Genomic DNA, 19,098 nt, shown 5'->3' on the forward strand with positions numbered 1-19,098 from the left:
ACAAAAATTGGTCACAATATAATTATACATGTATGTATCTCCTAAGGTTTATTGAATGGCTAGTATAAACATGCTGGAGCTGTGCTACTAACTATTAAACCTTATAATATAATAAATACATACACACTTGACACTTTTGGCAGTTGAAACCTAATATAACTTCAATTAAACAAAATCTCGAACATTTTCTGTCAGATTCATGATATTTAAATTCTTATCAGACCGATGAAATATGTGCCTTTTTGAGCCTCTAAACACCCTTTTGCTTTTTAGCAGCACCCTGTCCTTTTTAAAACATGGCTTATACCCTAATACATATTACTTACTTATATTTATACCACAATTTGTTATTCAGGGGTTCTAGCTCTGTAACACAGAACAATAACAAGTTTATGTCATGGAAGCCTGTAGATCGAGTCTCAGATTTCTGCCAAAAGTTCAAATTAATAAGGTCACTTTAAGCCGCACACAGTGGAAAGAAACTGCTAAGGGGAGTAAGCTAGCGTCAATAGCTGAAGTTTTTTGGGCTTAAAAACACAAAGAAAGCCTTATCGGTTGACAACACTATAAAACTAATTAATTGGTCAATTATGAATGAGTTTACATCGTGTATGACCAAAATCCAATGTTAATATAACATCGGTCCATAATGTTGGTCAAAATTGGGGCTCCTATGTTAACTCGTTGTTCGATTATGGTTGCCGACATCATAATGTAAGTCCAAAGCTGGTACGTTAGTCTAACATTTTGTATTTGCTGGGTGTAAGGAGTGATGCAAGAAGAACGCCTTTACGAGTATGAATATATAGATTTTATTCAGTAAAGAATTAATAAACAAATATATGTATAGTTCAATGAATACTTATACTGGTTTGTTAAGAAACAAAGTCACTCCTGGTGGCTGTGTGTATGTAACAGAAATCTTCTAACTGCATTAAAGAACAGAACAGAATAGAAATAAAGAAAAACAATGAAAATATTCCGATAAATATTTTTTCCGTGAACACCCTTTGAAGACATTTTTGTAAAGAATGTAGAAAACAATTCCATCACAACAATTAATTTATTTGAAAATTGTCACAAAAAGACATTTAAAACAAAAAAGGACAATAAATTCTGAAACTTAATAAGAAACACTGAAGAGGTCAGAAGTCAAGAACGTTATTAACATGAAAATTGAACTTAGAAAACAAAGTAATTAACAAGAAAATTAAACTTGGAAAAAGCAACATTCAGGTGAAGAAAGAAGAGGTAAAAAGTTGAAAAAAGCTTAAAATAAAATTGAACCATATATCTCTCTAAATTTAAGAGTGATTTAACAGCAATATGAAGTAGTTTAACCAAAAATATTCCACTGAATAAACAAGACGTTATTGTTGGAGGTCATATTTCTTATTTTAACATCAACATTTTGTTATCACTGATGAATACATACTGTAGAACAAAATAAACTATGGAAAACATTATTTTTAACAGTTGAACAATCAGCAGCGACAACAGTATTTTTGAAACCACAAAGTAACATTATATCTGCGCTCTTGTACTTCAGAATAAAGTCCGGCAAATTATTGGGTTTTTTTATCAACACAGTCGGTCATCGAGATTTTCCTTCTTGAAATTTTAGTCTTCATCATCATTATCTCTGATTATTGGAACACCTGTAAAATAAATAACAAGTTTATATATGTTACAAATCATTGCATATCGATGGCCTTACTTCAAAAATGCTGAGGCTGCATTTTTCTGTTTCGGAATTTTGACATCACTATAATCATAATGGCGAGCCGCATCTACCTGCATAATGGCGGGCAAATAGTCCAATGAGAAAATGGAGTTGAATCATGTGATCAAAATGTCAAGCAATGATTGGATATCTCACAGAGAAGTAAAAATGCCAAACCTTCAGAACTTGTAACTACAAAAATTGTAACTTTGGCATTTTGTAAAATAAAATGTGTGATCAAATCACCAAGATTAAATACTAAAAATGTTTCTTCTGAAAACATGGGATTTTGTAGCTTCGACATTTGGAAATGAGGCAATCAATAAGTTGCATATGGGGTTTAGGCTTAAAAGCTAAAGAAGGGTTCTGCACTTCATCTTTTTTTGGTAGCACAATTCTGCCCTCATAGAGATCTGGCTCCAATTTCTCTAAACTTCTTAAGCTTAACAGGCTTAAGTCGCTTATTTCAATTCGCCAAAATACATACTGAAAATGGATTTTGATAAATGAAAAATGGTTGATTCTGATAATCATACAGATTATTTCTACATAATTTCTAACACTTCTTGAAGAACTAAATATAACACATTTTATAGAACAACAAAAATAGTGAGCTTAGCTTAATCCTGTTATAAGGGACTTAATTTGAAATTGGGGCCTGGACAGGAACCCTTCTGCTCTCAGAGAATTTAAATAAATACTAATAATGATAATCAAATATTCTTTTATTTTCATTAAAACTTGCAATATGATTATAAACACACAAAAAATCTACATATTTGGCAGTATAAACCTAATATAACTTCGAATTAAAAACAATCATAACTCATCAACTACTAAAGGGTTACGGGCCATGCTACACATGTGTGTATTGTCTCAGGCAACAAGTGTACCAAGTTTCATTTGAACATCTTGAACAGTTTGTGAGTTATGAGCCCAGGTATCAAGGCTATGACAAAACCTTGACTTTTTTTAAAAGCAGTTGTTACGTTACAGAAATATATTTTATTATATGCCTTCCTGTGGCTAATAAAGATTTATAGTGAAATTTTAAATGATATTTCACTTTTTCAGACAGTGAAAATAACAATTTGATATATTTCACTGTTTTGAAATTTAGCCTGTTCTCTCATTTATATAAAACTTCAGCTTGCACATGGCTGGGACACAATATTAACGACGTCATTTCTGAAATGAAGTTACATGCGCCTACCAATTGACATGTTTTTTTCAAATAAATTTTATTAAATGTCTTTTAATTCCAATTTTAGACATCTTATAATAAGGAAAATTGTTTCTTTCAGTATAAGATAGCAGAATATCTAACCTTGTGAACACCAAAAGTGAATATTTCACTTGTGGCTACGCCACTCACGAAACATAACTTATGGTGCTCACTCGGTGATATATATTATGATCAGACACTGAAACAAACAATTGTCCTCTATATATATAGAGTACGTTGATCTTACCATCAACCTTCTTGACTTTGACCAGCTTTTCCTGGACAGTTTGTCTATAGCCCTTCTCTGTGTTATTTAGGGTTTCTTCCAGCGGATTCCCGACAAATACTAGATCCTCGAGGCACGGAAGGTCCGCCTAGAAATTGGGGGAAAGAGGAAATTCGTTTGTGGAATGTTTACAGTGACAATGATTTTAAATCTTATGAAATATTCTGCAGCTCAAAAGTATGTCATTTAAACTTCCACAGTTATAAGGATTTAAAAGTTATCAATTACGAGGTTTGCAACATTGTTAACATTTACATTTTAATGATTGTTAACCTCGAAATCTTCACTGCTCTGAAAGTTTCATATATGGACACACTTAAGATCAAATTGACCAAAAAGATAACAAGAGATGTTTGTCAAACATTATGCCCCCTGAGCGCCAAGTTGCCAGAAATATTTGGACAATTGAATGAAATATGCATGGACTGAAATGACAGCTGATTTGTCATTGGATGCATATGAGGCAGGTCATCTACTGGTCATACCTAATCTTCATGTCAAGTTTGATGACCATAGGTCCGGGAATTGTTGAGTTATCACTCGGACAAGCTTTGGTCTTCCAACAGACCGACCGACATGTGCAAAGCAATTATATAACCCCTCTGCTTCGAAGGGGGGCATAATTAAACTAGATGTTCACTGAAAACTGATACTTCAACTCATGCATTTAGTGACATATAAATTTCTACTGTCTACTATATAAGAAAATAAAATATGGACAATCAGAAAACCTTTTTTCAGCTTACAGTCACACTGACCTTGACCTTTGACCCACTGACCTCAAAATCAATAGGGTTCATCTGCTGGTCATGACCAATAAGCCTACCTAGTATGAGGTCCCTGGGTCAAAGCGTTCTCAAGTTATTGATCGGAAACCGTTTTTCATGTTAAGGTCACACTGACCTTGACCTTTGACCCACTGACCTCAAAATCAATAGGGTTCATCTGCTGGTCATGACCAATACACCTACCAAGTATGAGGTTCCTGGGTCAAAGCGTTCTCAAGTTATTGATCGGAAACCGTTTTTCATGTAAAGGTCACACTGACCTTGACCTTTGACCCACTGACCTCAAAATCAATAGGGTTCATCTGCTGGTGATGACCAATACACATACCAAGTATGAGGTTCCTGGGTCAAAGCGTTCTCAAGTTATTGATCGGAAACCGTTTTTCATGTAAAGGTCACACTGACCTTGACCTTTGACCCACTGACCTCAAAATCAATAGGGTTCATCTGCTGGTCATGACCAATAAGCCTACCTAGTATGAGGTCCCTGGGTCAAAGCGTTCTCAAGTTATTGATCGGAAACCGTTTTTCATGTTAAGGTCACACTGACCTTGACCTTTGACCCACTGACCTCAAAATCAATAGGGTTCATCTGCTGGTCATGACCAATACACCTACCAAGTATGAGGTTCCTGGGTCAAAGCGTTCTCAAGTTATTGATCGGAAACCGTTTTTCATGTAAAGGTCACACTGACCTTGACCTTTGACCCACTGACCTCAAAATCAATAGGGTTCATCTGCTGGTGATGACCAATACACATACCAAGTATGAGGTCCCTCGGTCAAAGCGTTCTCAAGTTATTGATCGGAAACCATTTGGTATTCCGACCGACCGACCGACAGACAGACCGACCGACCGACCGACCGACATGTGCAAAACAATATACCCCACTTTTTTCAAAAGGGGGCATAAAAATTGCTTCCAATAACCGTTAAAAATAGATGGTAGCTTTTGGCGCATTTCTTCTTTGAAGAGTATTCAACACATAGCAATGGGACTTCCTAGGAATTCTTCATATCTTAAGTTGACATTCACCAACTACTTCTTAAGAACGTTTATGAATAGAACTTAAGATAAATGAAATTCCTATCTTAAGTTGAGACAGGTTTCATTTTTCTTAAGAAAAACTTAAGAAGTTTTATGAATACGGCCCCTGAAGTACTTCTTACAAATTTTGAGATGAGTATGTATGATTATAAAGCTGCAGCCAATTGTATTAAAATGGTTAAGTTTTGGATATGTCAAGGTTATTAATTGGTCAATATTTATCCTAAAATAACTTCTAACCAATCAAATCAATTTTGATGAGTCATCCAACTAAGTCATTCTGTGCACAACTGATTGAAGTTTTATGTAACTGGATGTGGGTCACTAATAATCGAATTTAACTCTATTGATATAACAATAAACGGTCATTTAAATTTAAAAGTTGAGATAAAATCACTCACCAGCTTGGAAAATTCTCCCATGTCCTTCACTTCATTATTTGACATAAACAACACCTGGAGAATAGAAATGTTAAACAGTGTGTGAATGCCACGTGATAAATTATGTCATAAATGGCAATATTCCAATGAAGACTTTAAACAAAGCCTTTATGATTTAAGAGATGTAAAAATTTCGAAACAGAAAAAATGCAGCTTCCACATTTTGAAGTAAGGCCATCGACATCTGACAATTAACAAAAGTTGACTTGATTTGCTATACATATAAAACTTTGAATGTTTAATTTAAATTATGACAGAAATAATATGCATTTGAACATGTATTACTGACAACTTCAACACTATTAATGTCTGTTTGTTTGTTTTTTCAGTTAAAAAAGGGCATAACACAACAAATATTCAACTCGGAGTTATGGGCTTTGCTATGCATGATTGTATTGTCTCTGGCAACAACTGTACCAAGTTTCAATTAAAGCCCTTAAATGTTTTTAAGTTATGGCTAAGGTTAAAGGTTTGCACTACAACAATGGTGACACCAAGTCTACGACAATATCCCAGTCATTTGACTAAATTCCTTTGTCCAAACAAAAAGACTAACTAAAAAAATAATTGTACCTTCAACTTTTTGAGGACGTTTATTCCTTTAAGTTTCTCAATTCTGTTGTATGAAATCCACAGCTCAGTCAATGTATCACCAACTGCCTCCTGCTCAGAAAAAACAACATGAATGAGTGACTGCAATGCAACACATATTACAGTGGTTGTAGTTGGAGCATATATAGAGGGGAAATTCCCTGTTTGACGCCAGCTCGCCCATCGCAGACCCAACCAATGGCACATTCCAATTTAAAAAAAAACAACAGGAATTATGGTTGTCCAGCTAGCACAGTGGTTAGCAAAGTGCTTCTCACCTAGATGACCTGGGTTCAATCACTGGCCTGGGAGCATGTGAGTTTGGTTTGTGGTCACCAAGCCTGACAAGTGGGTTTCCTCTGGGTACTCTGTTTTACCCACAGTTACACAAGACCACACTCTCGTGTAACATCATACCAACAAGAGCGATTGATATAATGTTGTAATAACTAATGTTTCCCAATTGTTGTAAAACAAATAAGTTTAAACTAACAACATGGTTTAAAATGTATTGGTGGAGGTTGTTCACATCAGATCTCCAGAAAGCAAACCTTCAAATTAGATAAACCTGATTTCATACTGACTGTAATTACAAATGGCAGTGACATCAGCCCAAACTCTAAATATATGTAAGTCTGCTCTGAATATTCAACAAAGCAATACCTGGCCTTTATCATTCTGCAACAGCCTAAAGGTTGCTACTCACCAGTCCAGTTAAAGACTTGATATTGTTTCTCCCAAGCGACAAGATCCTCAGGTTCTCTGAAACACATTATTTCTAATGTTTAAAATACTGCACAAAGGATTACTGACACTAGGTAAATAAAAAACAATAGTTTACTAGTATTGACAATTTGGAAATATCATAAAGCAATAATTAACTCATTTGATAATTATCTCATTTGATATTACTTACAATGTTGTAATCAAATTCAACCGGTTTTGCTTTTTCTAAATAGTACAAAATGAGCAGTTTTAAATATAATACATGCCATTTATAAACATAATAATTTTCTCCATCAATTCTCAAAATTCATGTTTAAAATTATAAATGAAAACAAATTATACTTACTCAAACCATTTAAGTTTGCAATCTTTTCAATACAGTTTGTTGAGAGAGACAGCTGTCTGTAATTAATAAAGCAGGTAAAACAGGGTAGTGTATAACCTACTACAGCAGCATACTCAATAGAATATAACCTATTAATCGGAACACCACTACCATTTTCCTTTCAAACAACCTCGGAGGATGTATATAAATGTACTTAACATGAAACAATGTTAAGAAAAAGTTGCGTTTCTTATGACTTGACACTTTGGAATCTTAATGATTTATAAAATAATATACTTCACTGGGAAATAATCTGAAATAATCTGAACTTTATAAGTTATAGAAATTACTATTTAAAACAGTGCAATTGATTAATATTATAATTATCAATTAAACAAATTATTTTTTCTATGCACCGACTTATATGAAAGGCTCTTCATATGGCAGAAATGGCTGAGGTGTTCTGATTATGTAAGCCTATGAAATGACTGATCAACATGCATTATTTAAGTATAATGATATAAGTCATCATATTTTGGAATGCAGATTACAGAAATATGATTATAAAACATTCTTAGTCAGTCAGCAAATATTGTAATAAAGTAATTCCTTAAAGACTAAGTAAGGAAATATTATTTGTTTTGCAAGTCTTGATTATAGTTTATTTTGATTTTCAAAAAATAGGGTAAGTATAAGTATATTACTTACGTGCATTTTACAAGCGTGGAGAGGGAGGCATCCATTTTTTCAACTGGTGGCAACTGGCTTATTAGACTGACAACTTCAGCATCACAAGCCTTACAGCCTTCCTTTTCTTCCTGAAATAAGCATAAGTTTAGATGTTGAAGTTTTAGATATTGCACCTAGGGCAAGCATATAATATTCTTAGTAACTGATTGAGTAGCAAATATAGGTTGGATTTTTTTCTGCTAAATAACAGCTAGTCAGAAAATAATATAAAATTCACACATTCATTGAAATATTTTGTTCTGATTTATGCCATCTGTATAGGGATATCAAACTTCTTAACCTAATCTGTATATAGGGTAATATCTATACCTCCTATTTTTAACTTTGTTTTATTTAACTTTTCCGTTTCTTTTACAACCATTAATAATATTATAGTAGATTGACACACAAATGTCTAGGTCCCCAGCAGGGGTTTGTGTTTGACATTAATGGAAGATAGATACTAAGATATTATAATATAGATGCTATTTACAACACAAGTCTATTTATCTATCTATCTTGCTATTACGCTGCCATCATATATTCAAACACCAATAAGATTTACCAGACTAATGTACCCACTATGTTTCAGACAAATTAAAGTAAAAACTGACAATCACAAATTTTCATTCTATCCTCACTCTGTTGTACTTTGGAACAGTTTGCCCAATCGTATTGTCACTATCCCCACCCCTAACACATTTAACGTGGCTGTGGCAACCATTAGATAAGCGAGCAGTGTTTTTATCCTTTTACCAGTTCACCAATCACTTTTTATCATGTTACCTAAATTGTGTTCTCTTTTATACCCTAGTTCTCACTTTTCTGATGTGATTTGCCTCATCAGCGTTTTATTATTTTTCACTAACAAGCCGGCGCGCACCGTTCATGTCAGTAACACTCGGAAGAGGAGTTGACATTAAACAGAGATAGATAGATAGATCGGTTACCCCACCCACTTCTTTGTACATGCATATATTCCTTGTATTTACTTACAAATTTTGCAATCGCGTCCTTGATAGTGGTTCCCTTCGACTGAAACGATAATTGATATCATTATCAATAAACAGGCCTTCATAAAAGCAAAAATATTATAATGAGAAACAAAACATTGATAAAAAGAAAAGAAAAACACTGAAGTACTGACCATTTTTCTTCGTTTCTAATGACAACAATGTATTGGCAAGGTGCCCCGAGATATCGTTTTGGTAAAACTCGTTCTTGAAAACTATGCCCTATTGGTAAAAAAGATGGCGGAAAGTTCAAAGCGAAAAAAGGCAAACACAGGTGAAATTATAACCTTAATATATATTACGCTTATAAAACATCAGTAAAAATGAAGTGATTGAATATGTTTGTTATTTAAACATTTAAAGGAAGTCTTAACGACCCATGGATTTGTGTACTATACGTGTTCTTATAGGAATCAATAGGTTACACAACACTATTTAGAAGTTGTGAGGCCTCCACTCACTAGTGGACAATATTAGGTATAATATTACAGGAATTTGGTCAAAATCACTTGGCAAGGTTTTTTGGCTTTCAGACTTAATTAATCTACATTCTTTGTCGATTTATTTAAGAGGAAAGAGGCAAGAAACATAACAGATAGTCAACAGACAAAAGTTGACTAGAGAGTAGAATATTAGATGAAATATATAATATATATATTGATTTATTAGAAAATTTGGTAAAATATAATTGACCACTGTCACCAGTATCTATTTCATGGGACTGCAAAAACACTCTAGAAATACACAAAGAATGACTTAAAGTGAAAGAGTCTCTGAATATAGATTAATGTGGCTAATGTATGTCTTAGTTCACCTAAATGGACGTCATTATCTCATAGAGTCTTTGATTATTTTTGTACATGGCAGACTAGTTACAGGGATTCATAACAAATTTCAAAATGATTAACGCTCATTATTTTTGGTTAATGTTTGTTTTTACTAAATCAGTGAAATACCTTAGATTCTCTATGTTAGTGTCTGTTTTTTTAATTGAGTTTATCAAGGTCTGCCTGCCCATGTGGGCAGTACTATGGCTTGACAGTGCCGCAACACCATCACCCTTTTACCGGTAAATGTGTTTAAATGCCATAAGTGACATGAAATAGAAATGATTGTTAAGACTTGAAGAAACTGAGTGAGATGCAAGATATCCGGGTGCAATACAGTAGTAGCTGTTTGCCAAGAGACCTCTTGGTTTTTAGCTGGACTATTCGAAGAATATGGAGAGCTATACTACTCACCCAAGCGTCGGCGTCACACCTTGGTTAAGATTTTGCATGCAAGCAAATATAGGTTGATATCTCAGCAACTACTTGAGGTATTGCATTGAGACTTTATACAGTGGTACTCAACCATCCAACCTACTTAATTAACCAAGTTAGAAAACTCTAATTTGCATTTAATGCCAAAAATAGGCCTTTATTATTCAACTCGGAAATTCTGGTTAAGGTTTTGCGTGCAAGCACACATAGGTTAATATCTCAGCAACTACTTGAGGTATTGCATTGATACTTGATACAATGGTACTCAACCATCCAACCTACTTAATTAACCAAGTAAGATAACTCTAGTTTGCATTTAATGCAAATAATTGCCCTTTATTATTCAACTTAGAAATTCTGGTTAAGGTTTTGCGTGCAAACACACATAGGTTAATATCTCAGCAACTACTTGAGGTATTGCATTGAGACTTGATACGGTGGCACTAAACCATCCAACCTACTTAATTAACCAAGTAAGATAACTCTTGTTTGCATTTATGAAAATAATAGGCCTTCATTATCCGATTAGAAATTCTAGTTAAGGTTTTGCGTGTAGCACACATAGGTTAATATCTCAGCAACTTCTTGAGGTTTTGCATTGAGACATGATACAATGATACTCAACCATCCAACCTACTTAATTAACCAAGTTAGATAGCTCCTGTTTGCATTTAATGCAAGTAATTGCTCTTTATTATTCGACTTAAAAATTCTGGTTAAGGTTTTGCGTGCAAGCACACATAGGTTAATTTCTCAGCAACAACTTGAGGTATTGCATTGAGACTTGATACAATGGTACTCAACAATCCAACCTACTTAATTAACCAAGTAAGATAACTCTAGTTTGCATTTAATGTAAATAATTGCCCTTTATTATTCAACTAAAATATTTTGGTTAAGGTTTTGCGTGTAGCACACATAGGTTAATATCTCAACAACTACTTGAGGTATTGCATTAAGACTTAATACAATGGTACTCAACCATCCAACCTACTTAATTAACCAAGTAAGATAACTCTAGTTTGCATTATATTCAAATAATGGCCCCTTCTTTAGTCATAGAAATTCTGGTTAAGGTTTTGCTTGTTACCACGTTTAAGTCAATACCTCAGCGAATACATCATGTATTGCATTGAAACTTTACACACATGCTCACAACCATTTAACCTTCTTTTTTAATCAAGTAAGATAACTCTATCTTTCATATTATAAATTTTTTGCCCCTTTATTTTGCAACTTAGAAATTCTGGTTAAGGTCTTGCATGTTAGCACACATAGGATGATATCTCAGCAATTACTTGATGTATTGTATTGAGACTTTATACAATGGTATTCAACCACCCAAAGTAATTGAATAACCAAGTTAGATAACTGTATTTTGCAAATAATGGCCCTTTATTATTAGACTAAAAAATTCTGGTTAAAATGTTCCATGTAAATACATTTATCTTAATATCTCAGCACATCATGTATTGCATTGAAATCTAATCTAACAGTGATCCATGCATGTTTCACCAAAACTTTTCAATCCTTACACTGAAGAGCGGCGGAAAAGTCAAGCGCTGTCTCTGTGACAGCTCTTGTTTAACAAAAAGTCATGCTCTGTGTAAAACACCGATATATGTGATACAACTTTCCTGAGTTTAACCAGTGCTGAATGAACCATCTAACCAGTATTATTCTTTTGATACCGAGCGCAAGTCAAAAGAGCTGATATCATATTTTAACGTCTTACGGTTTGACCCGACCAGGATTTGAACCTGTGACCTTCTGCACCGAAAGCAAACATTCTACCACTCATTGGGGCAGTCATGTGTATAAGCCATGGTCTTATATTCCATAAATGCCAGCCACTCTGTCCGCCTCAGCAAACCATTGATGAATTTATTAAATCATATAAATTTTTACGACAAACAAGCGATATTCAAGGATCCCACAACCAGGGAGGTACACGTATTCTGAATCTGCAAGGGTTTAAATGAGGTTTTGGAGCTTGATATGCAAGATGGCGGTGAAACCATGACGAAATAGGATTTTTGGAACCTGATATTTTTTAAATATATACTTTATACCACTTACCAGGCGAAAACAGGTTCCAAAAATCCTATTTCGTCATGGTTTCGCCGCCATCCTGCATATCAAGCTCCAAAACCTCACTTAAACCCTTGCAGATTCGGAATGCGTGTACCCCCCTGACAACCAAAGTTCATTTTATTTATAGAAGACTGAGACATACTTTTGAATAATTATTAAAAAAGAGTTTTTTTGCGAATTATTATTTTCAGGTGACTCCAATTGGATGCAGTATCCAGATGGCGATCAGCTGTTAAGTTTTGAGAAGTTAGACCGAGCCTCACCTGATCTTTGGCCAGAAAAAAGTAAGTCTGAAATAAATATAAAATTAAAATGTGGGTAAATGTATGTGTCTGACTTTCTATAGTCTATTGTTGTAGCTAAAACATTGGCTCTTCTAATTCCATCTGTGTCTGTCAATAACATATTTTAATTTTAAGCTCATCTGAGCACAAAGTGAGTAATGATGATTGTCCATTGTCTGTGGTCAACATTTTCCTTTAAATAACTTCTCCTAAAACACTGGGGTAATTTCAACCAAACTTCACAGGAATGTTCCTTTGGTGGTACTCTTTCAAATTCCTTCAATAAAATTGGTTCCATGCAGAACTCTGATTGCCATGGCACCTGAAAAGGACACAATTTGAAAAACTTCTCAGAAACTGCTGGCCTGATTTTGAAACAAGTTCACAGAAATGATCCTTTGATTTGTGTTGATTTGTCTAAAGGCTTAGACACCAGTGGGTGGGGCTACTTTTTACTGTATATCTGTATGGAAAACTTTGAAAATCTTTTGGCCTAATTTTAAAATAATCTACAGAAATGTTCCTAAGGAACGCACATTCACATATAAAATAATGCTTTCACTGTATTAAAGCATGCAACTTATCTGTTTTAAGTTGAAAACATTGGGTCCAGAAATTTCCCTTATTTCCATGCTAGGTACCCCACATTATGAACTTAATGTGCATCCCTGGGTCCCCCCATGTGCATCCCTGGGTCCCCCAAGTTAACATTAATGTAGAGCAATTAGGACTCCATATTTATAATGAGAGAGCCCAAACTTATCAAGAAGGAGGGTCACAGGAACCTTAGCTGAAAAATCCTTGGGAAAACCCTTTATGTTCTAATTTAGTGTTATACGTATATACATTGTACACTGTTATGTTTTTACTACTTCATTACAGTTCCTGGTGTGTCAGAGTTTGCTGCTGAAAGAATGGTGATTATAATTTTGTTTTCATTAAATGTTTTTGGGCTGTTTAAACTCACAATCCACCTGTTCATTATATGGATTTCTCTCAATCACTGATTGAAATTATTAAATCTGAATATGATTTTGTTATAACCAGAATGACACTAGTCTTCAAAAAGAAAATTTTCAATATTTTTAGCTATAATTGTATGTTTTTGTGACTATTCAAAGTATTAATGTGTGTATCTTGTTAACAATGGGATCGTCAGTTGGAGCATGACGGAAACCCGCCCAAATGGATGGCCGACTTGGAAAACGAGGACATCAATCTTCTTCAAGGTATCAATCCAAGTTTTCATTTCTGTCATTAGTGTATGTTTGTATGCAATCTAACATTGTGAAGCAAGATCGAGGTTCTGATTTTCATGATATTTGATTTCAGCTCACCTGACCACTAAATGCTCAGGGTAAGCTTTTCCCATAGTCCAACATCAGTTTTTGGTCCATCATCTGTCTGCCCTCCTTCTGTCAACAGTTTCTTCAAACAGCATATCCTCCTAAACCTCATGGCCAATTTAGAAGAAACTTAACTGTTATGTTCCTTGGATGTGCCCTTTTAAAGTTGTTCAAAGAAATGAATTCCATGCAGAACTATGGTAACCGAAAGGAAACAATCTTGATAATAAAGCCTAGAGCTTTGATAGTTGGTGTGTTACATTGTCTAGTGGTCCTCCACCAAGTGTGTTCAAATCATGCCCCGTGGGTCAAAACTGGCCCCATCCTGGGGTTCACAAGCTTTTTATAAAGGGAAATCTTTGAAAAAAATCTTCTTGTCTGATCCCACTAGGCCAAGATCTTTTAAATTTTTATGTAGCGTCATATAGTAGTTCTATATGAAGTTTGTTCAAATTGTACCCCTGGGGTCAAAACTAGCCATGCCCGAGGAGGGTCACAAGTTTTATATAGATTTATATAAGAACAACTTTGAAAGTCTTCTTGTCTGAAACTGCCGGGCCCAGATGCTTGATATTTTGTATGTAGCATCATACGTTGATCCTCCACCAAGTTTGTTCAAATCACATCCCTAGGAACAAAATTGGTCATGCCCTGGGTTCACAAATTTCCTATCGACTTAAATAAGATAAACATTGAAACACATCTTGTCTGAAATAGTTAGGCCCAGACCCTGGACAGTTTGTATGTAGCAGCATAAAGTAGTCCAAGTCAAGTTTGTACAAATGCCCATGGGGTCAAAACTGGCCTCATCCTGGCGTTCACAATTTCCTTAAGGCCAAAAAAAATGGAAATCTTTGAAAATCTGTTTGTCTGAAACTCCTAGGCCCAGATCATTTATATTTTACATGTAGCATCTACTAATTCATAGTAGAATGGTGAAATTCAATGGTTTCATATACCAGGTAGTTTTTTTACAGAGGTGTGAATATTTTCAGAGTTTGGAAGTTTGACAACGTCCCAGCTTATGGAGAAAGTAAAAGGCTTACAAAACCTGGCTTATCAGCTTGGCTTGGATGAAGGTATAACAAACACTCATTCAAAATTTATTTTGTCATGGAAACAGGCAAATAGGCAATCAATTTGTCATAAGTATTGTATTAGGTGACGCTACCACAGGGGTACATATCTGAACGTCAAAGTTTTTTTGACAAGCAATAGCTGCAATACACTTCAAGCATTACAATATCTGTAAGATAAAGAACAATGCCGCCATGTCCTCCAACCATCAACACAATTTTTTAAAACATAAACTGTCATTAATTTTTGACAGAATAAAGCTCCATAACAACAGCAATATATGAGTGGTATTTACAAGTAATTGCGCTATTTGCATGAAAACGATCTTGACATAAAGTAAATTTGAAAATAATATACCTACCTACCCTATTGTAATTAATCTTTTTAAAACCGCATGCTCTTATAAAACATATTGATAAAAAACATTGGTGTATATTCTATGGAAAAAATAATAATATAAAGCCAAAAATGGATTTGAGTGCAATTCCTTGTTTAAAAGCAATTACTCAAGTGCATTTTCTGTGCTTGTATTATTATTTTTTGGAATACTGACAAACGGTTTGTACTAATAAAATGAGAAAATGGAATATTGAAAGAGTTATATCATACCAAATTTTAAATCATGCTTGGGTTATATGTGGTAGGATGAGTTAAGATTGTGCCTTTTTGAGATGAGATATTGAGGCGAAACATAATTTTGGACTCAGAAAAATATATGTATACTTGTCAAATGTACATACCAACTAAAGTTGATACAACACTAAGTCATTGATAGCAGTATTGGTAGAAACCACTAGATGTATAAGAGTTATCTTCAACACTTTTTGTTCTGTCTGAAAGAATTTGGCAAAAAATTATCAAGACCCATAAAAGCCAGAATGATTGTAGTCGAATTATTATGTTGTTGACTTTTTCAGCCCGAGAAATGACCCGAGGAAAGTATCTGAACGTCTTAGAGAAGCAAAACAAGTGAACAGGCGTCTTCGCTGTCGTACAATTTTATAAAATGCCCAAGTGCCATACTTGGTTCAGCCCAAGTGCCATACTTGGTTCAGCCCACGTGCGATACTTGATTCACTGAATTGGAACTGCTGGACAGTTGAGATGGCGTGTGATTATTCACCTGTGACTGCAGACGATAATTATGTTTGATAACATTGCCATGTAATAGTTGAATAAGGAATTTGATTGTATTTGTAATATGTTATCACGAAACACTATTTTTTTTATCGAATGAACCATTCTTATAAGCTTTTCAATTTTTCAAAGAAGAGTTTTGTGAAAGCCTTAGCGTTGTTGTTGTCATGCAAAAACTTGAACTTGGCCATAACTTGAAACCATTTAAATATGACTTGGTACACATGTCGCCACAGACAAAACTTACATATAGTTATAACTTTGGCTTTAATAATTTGAGTAATGGCCCTTTTCTACTGAAAATCAACTAACAGGTAATGGATTTGGTATGGGTCGCCTTTGTTTTGCCATGTTCTGAATTATTAACTTTTTTAAAAGGATCAATTTCTTTTCCTATCGGGGCGCAAAATGAACTATCATTCACACCTTACTGTTAATCTAATGTTTGAATGAATTGTTTGATTTGAATATGAAATATTTGACTATTCCTTGTGTTTTGATATATTGGTCAAAGTTCAAACCACTGGTTTGATGAAGAATGTAAAAATGTTTTATAAAAATGCTTTGTTTCATCGCATTTAAATGTTGGTAGAACTGAATTGTGTAGACTTAAATCTATGTATAAGATTACTGTAAAGAAGGAGGTAATGCAATTTGAATAGAAGTGTTGTAGAAAGTTTGAAAATTTAAAATCAAAGAAACCGCGTGATTCTTGGTGGGATTTTAAGAGTTAAATGGTAGCTCAAATACAAATAGTATTCCATTGTCAGGTAGTGATATTTAAGTTGGTTTATTATTGATAAATTGTTAGGCAGTGCTCGTCATGTTGTCATAATCAAATCATATTATACATGTACACATGTACTATGTTTATATTTGTGTCTAAAAATAACCATCTTCTTTGGCCCATATCCAATTCTCCATATAGCTAAAATTCCCTTTAGAACTAGGTACAGTACTTCCTACTCCAGGATAGTTCGTATTTCTCGGTCAAAGAGATAAAACAACCTCTTAATCATCACACCTTCCCCACCTGGAGTTTAGCCTGTCAAGCGTCATTTTCTATGCTCAGGGTTCTCCGCTAGAACCAAGAATTGACGAAATGGTAATCAGTAATGTCCATGAATGACGGAAATGGCTGTGCTCGATTCTTTTCCCCGGTGTATGTCATCTTATCGATGACATCACCAGAGCCCCTACTTTTTGCATATCAACCCCACAAATCCAGGGACAGTTTGTCAACCTTCCCAAAATCTTGTAACCTATTCTATTTACAATTCTCGTAAACCTCATTCCCCGGATCATCCAGACATGAACCGCATAGTTCGCGAGGTAATGGTTACATTGAAATCTATACCATAACTAATATTATACTAAATATCCAGAGAAATAGCTTATTATTCTGGGCAATAAATGGCCAACCTGACTATAAATCAAATCCCCTTACCTTAAGGCTTATTCCTGGATTCTGGGGCTCAGAGATGATACTCATACTGTATGATATGTACGCTTGTTTATCTATATAACAACATGATGGAACTATCTGAATGTTAAAGTATGACATAGAAATTAATGTCTTGACTTAAGTTGACATCTTGTTCTGGTTTAAGCGTACAATAGCCTGGAAATATCACGCTCACACTAGACCAGGGTTGGTCGGTGGCGGAACTATATTCAATAGAAGTTTTAAGTTGTGGTGTATTCCCTAAAGCATAGATGAAAGGGAAAAGTGTTCGGATAGAAGGAGTTTTCCGCTGTATATAAATATAAACATTAGAATTATTAAGTTTTGATTTAAAAAAAATCAACATTATATTAAAGGCTATGATATTGTATTGAAAATATTTATTTTACCACTTTCATTATGTTATTTACCTTGTTTTGAACTAAACACTATATTCACTAATTTTGTATGGAAAGTGCCATTACCTTGAGAAATGTTTAAAACTCTATATTCAATGTAAGATTCATTCTAAATATGCGCTTACATGTATGTCTTTTAGTTTGATTTGTGCAAATGTATTAATATGTCACAAGAAACTGTATTGCTTATGTGAATAAAATACTGATCTGTTCTGCATTGCCTGTAAATCTGGAGTAATTAAAATGTGTAAAGTTATGACCCTTGGGTAGGTTGACAAGCATTGTCATACTTATGCATGTTTTTTCAACATGCATAACCTGTTGGAAATGTTCCACTACAGGATTGTTCAATTATCTGTTTAGAATATCCAATTATCTGTTAAAACTTGACTGTTACCTGTTAGAACCCTCAAATTACCATTTAGAAAAGTTCCATCACCAGATTTGACCCTCCAATCATCTATTAGGAATGTTTCATTATTACCAGTTTAGACTCTCCCTCTCACTACCAGTTAGACTTTCCCTTAACCATTTTGGGACTCCATTACCGCTTATGACTTTTCCATTACCAGGTTAGGACTTTCCCATTAAGAGGGGTGAAAGCGAAAAGGTTCTATCTGCTTCTTTATTTAATGTCACTTAGAACCTTTTCGCATTCACCCCTCGATTTGCACCTTGGACTTTCCCATTACCACTTAGGGCTCTTCCAATACCACATAAGGACTTGGACTTTCCCATTTCCACCTTGGACTTTCCCATAACCACTTTGGGTTCTACCATAAGGACATTCCCATTACCAGTTAAGACTCTTCCATTCAACTTGGACTTTCCAATTACTATTTTGGGCTCTCCCATTACCAATTTGGGTTTTCCCATTACCACATAAAGATGTTCACATTAACAGTTTATAATCTCCTATAACCACTTTCAAGACGTTCCTCATTCTCCCATTACCATTTGGACTTTCCACATAGACTTTCCCATTACCAATTTTGGCTCTCACATTACTACAAATCATGTATCATTACCAGTTTAGGCTTATTACACAAAGATTTTGCCATTACCAGTTGGACTTTCCAGTGTTTCAGGGTGCCAGACAATTAAGTAAGATAACACTTGATTGAAATCTAATGACATGGGT

The 19,098-nt window shown here is 34.5% G+C and overlaps 2 protein-coding genes across 2 annotated transcripts; one reads left to right on the plus strand and one right to left on the minus strand.

Moving 5' to 3' along the window:
• Positions 1-796: 796 nt before the first annotated feature.
• On the minus strand, positions 797-9,084 carry LOC128208089 (dynein axonemal light chain 1-like). Its single transcript, XM_052911437.1, has 9 exons — positions 9,029-9,084; positions 8,878-8,916; positions 7,861-7,970; positions 7,174-7,229; positions 6,808-6,863; positions 6,084-6,173; positions 5,472-5,525; positions 3,196-3,322; positions 797-1,658 (listed from the first exon to the last, which is right to left on the minus strand). Exons 1-9 carry the CDS (start codon positions 9,029-9,031, stop codon positions 1,621-1,623), a joined length of 573 nt encoding a protein of 190 aa, XP_052767397.1. The 5' UTR covers positions 9,032-9,084; the 3' UTR covers positions 797-1,620.
• Positions 9,085-9,130: 46 nt separating this feature from the next.
• On the plus strand, positions 9,131-18,169 carry LOC128208090 (protein lin-52 homolog). The gene is made up of 6 exons (XM_052911438.1): positions 9,131-9,168; positions 12,442-12,534; positions 13,417-13,451; positions 13,694-13,763; positions 14,876-14,959; positions 15,875-18,169. The coding sequence occupies exons 1-6, from the start codon at positions 9,132-9,134 to the stop codon at positions 15,928-15,930; spliced, it is 375 nt and encodes a 124-aa protein (XP_052767398.1). The 5' UTR covers position 9,131; the 3' UTR covers positions 15,931-18,169.
• The last annotated feature ends 929 nt before the right edge of the window (positions 18,170-19,098 follow it).

This window comes from Mya arenaria, chromosome 11 (genome assembly GCF_026914265.1).
Source record: "Mya arenaria isolate MELC-2E11 chromosome 11, ASM2691426v1".
Lineage (NCBI taxonomy): Eukaryota > Metazoa > Mollusca > Bivalvia > Myida > Myidae > Mya > Mya arenaria.

Bases quoted from the DNA above. Each gene is read 5' to 3' on its own strand.
- LOC128208089 (XM_052911437.1), bottom strand. The intron at 6,864-7,173 runs GTAAGTATAATT...AATGTGTTTCAG, and splicing joins TGCAAACTTAAATGGTTTGA to AGAACCTGAGGATCTTGTCG. The intron at 1,659-3,195 runs GTAAGATCAACG...TTTATTTTACAG, and splicing joins CAAAGTCAAGAAGGTTGATG to GTGTTCCAATAATCAGAGAT.
- LOC128208090 (XM_052911438.1), top strand. From the start codon at position 9,132: ATGGCGGAAAGTTCAAAGCGAAAAAAGGCAAACACAG. The intron at 9,169-12,441 runs GTGAAATTATAA...TATTATTTTCAG, and splicing joins GCGAAAAAAGGCAAACACAG to GTGACTCCAATTGGATGCAG. The intron at 14,960-15,874 runs GTATAACAAACA...TGACTTTTTCAG, and splicing joins TCAGCTTGGCTTGGATGAAG to CCCGAGAAATGACCCGAGGA.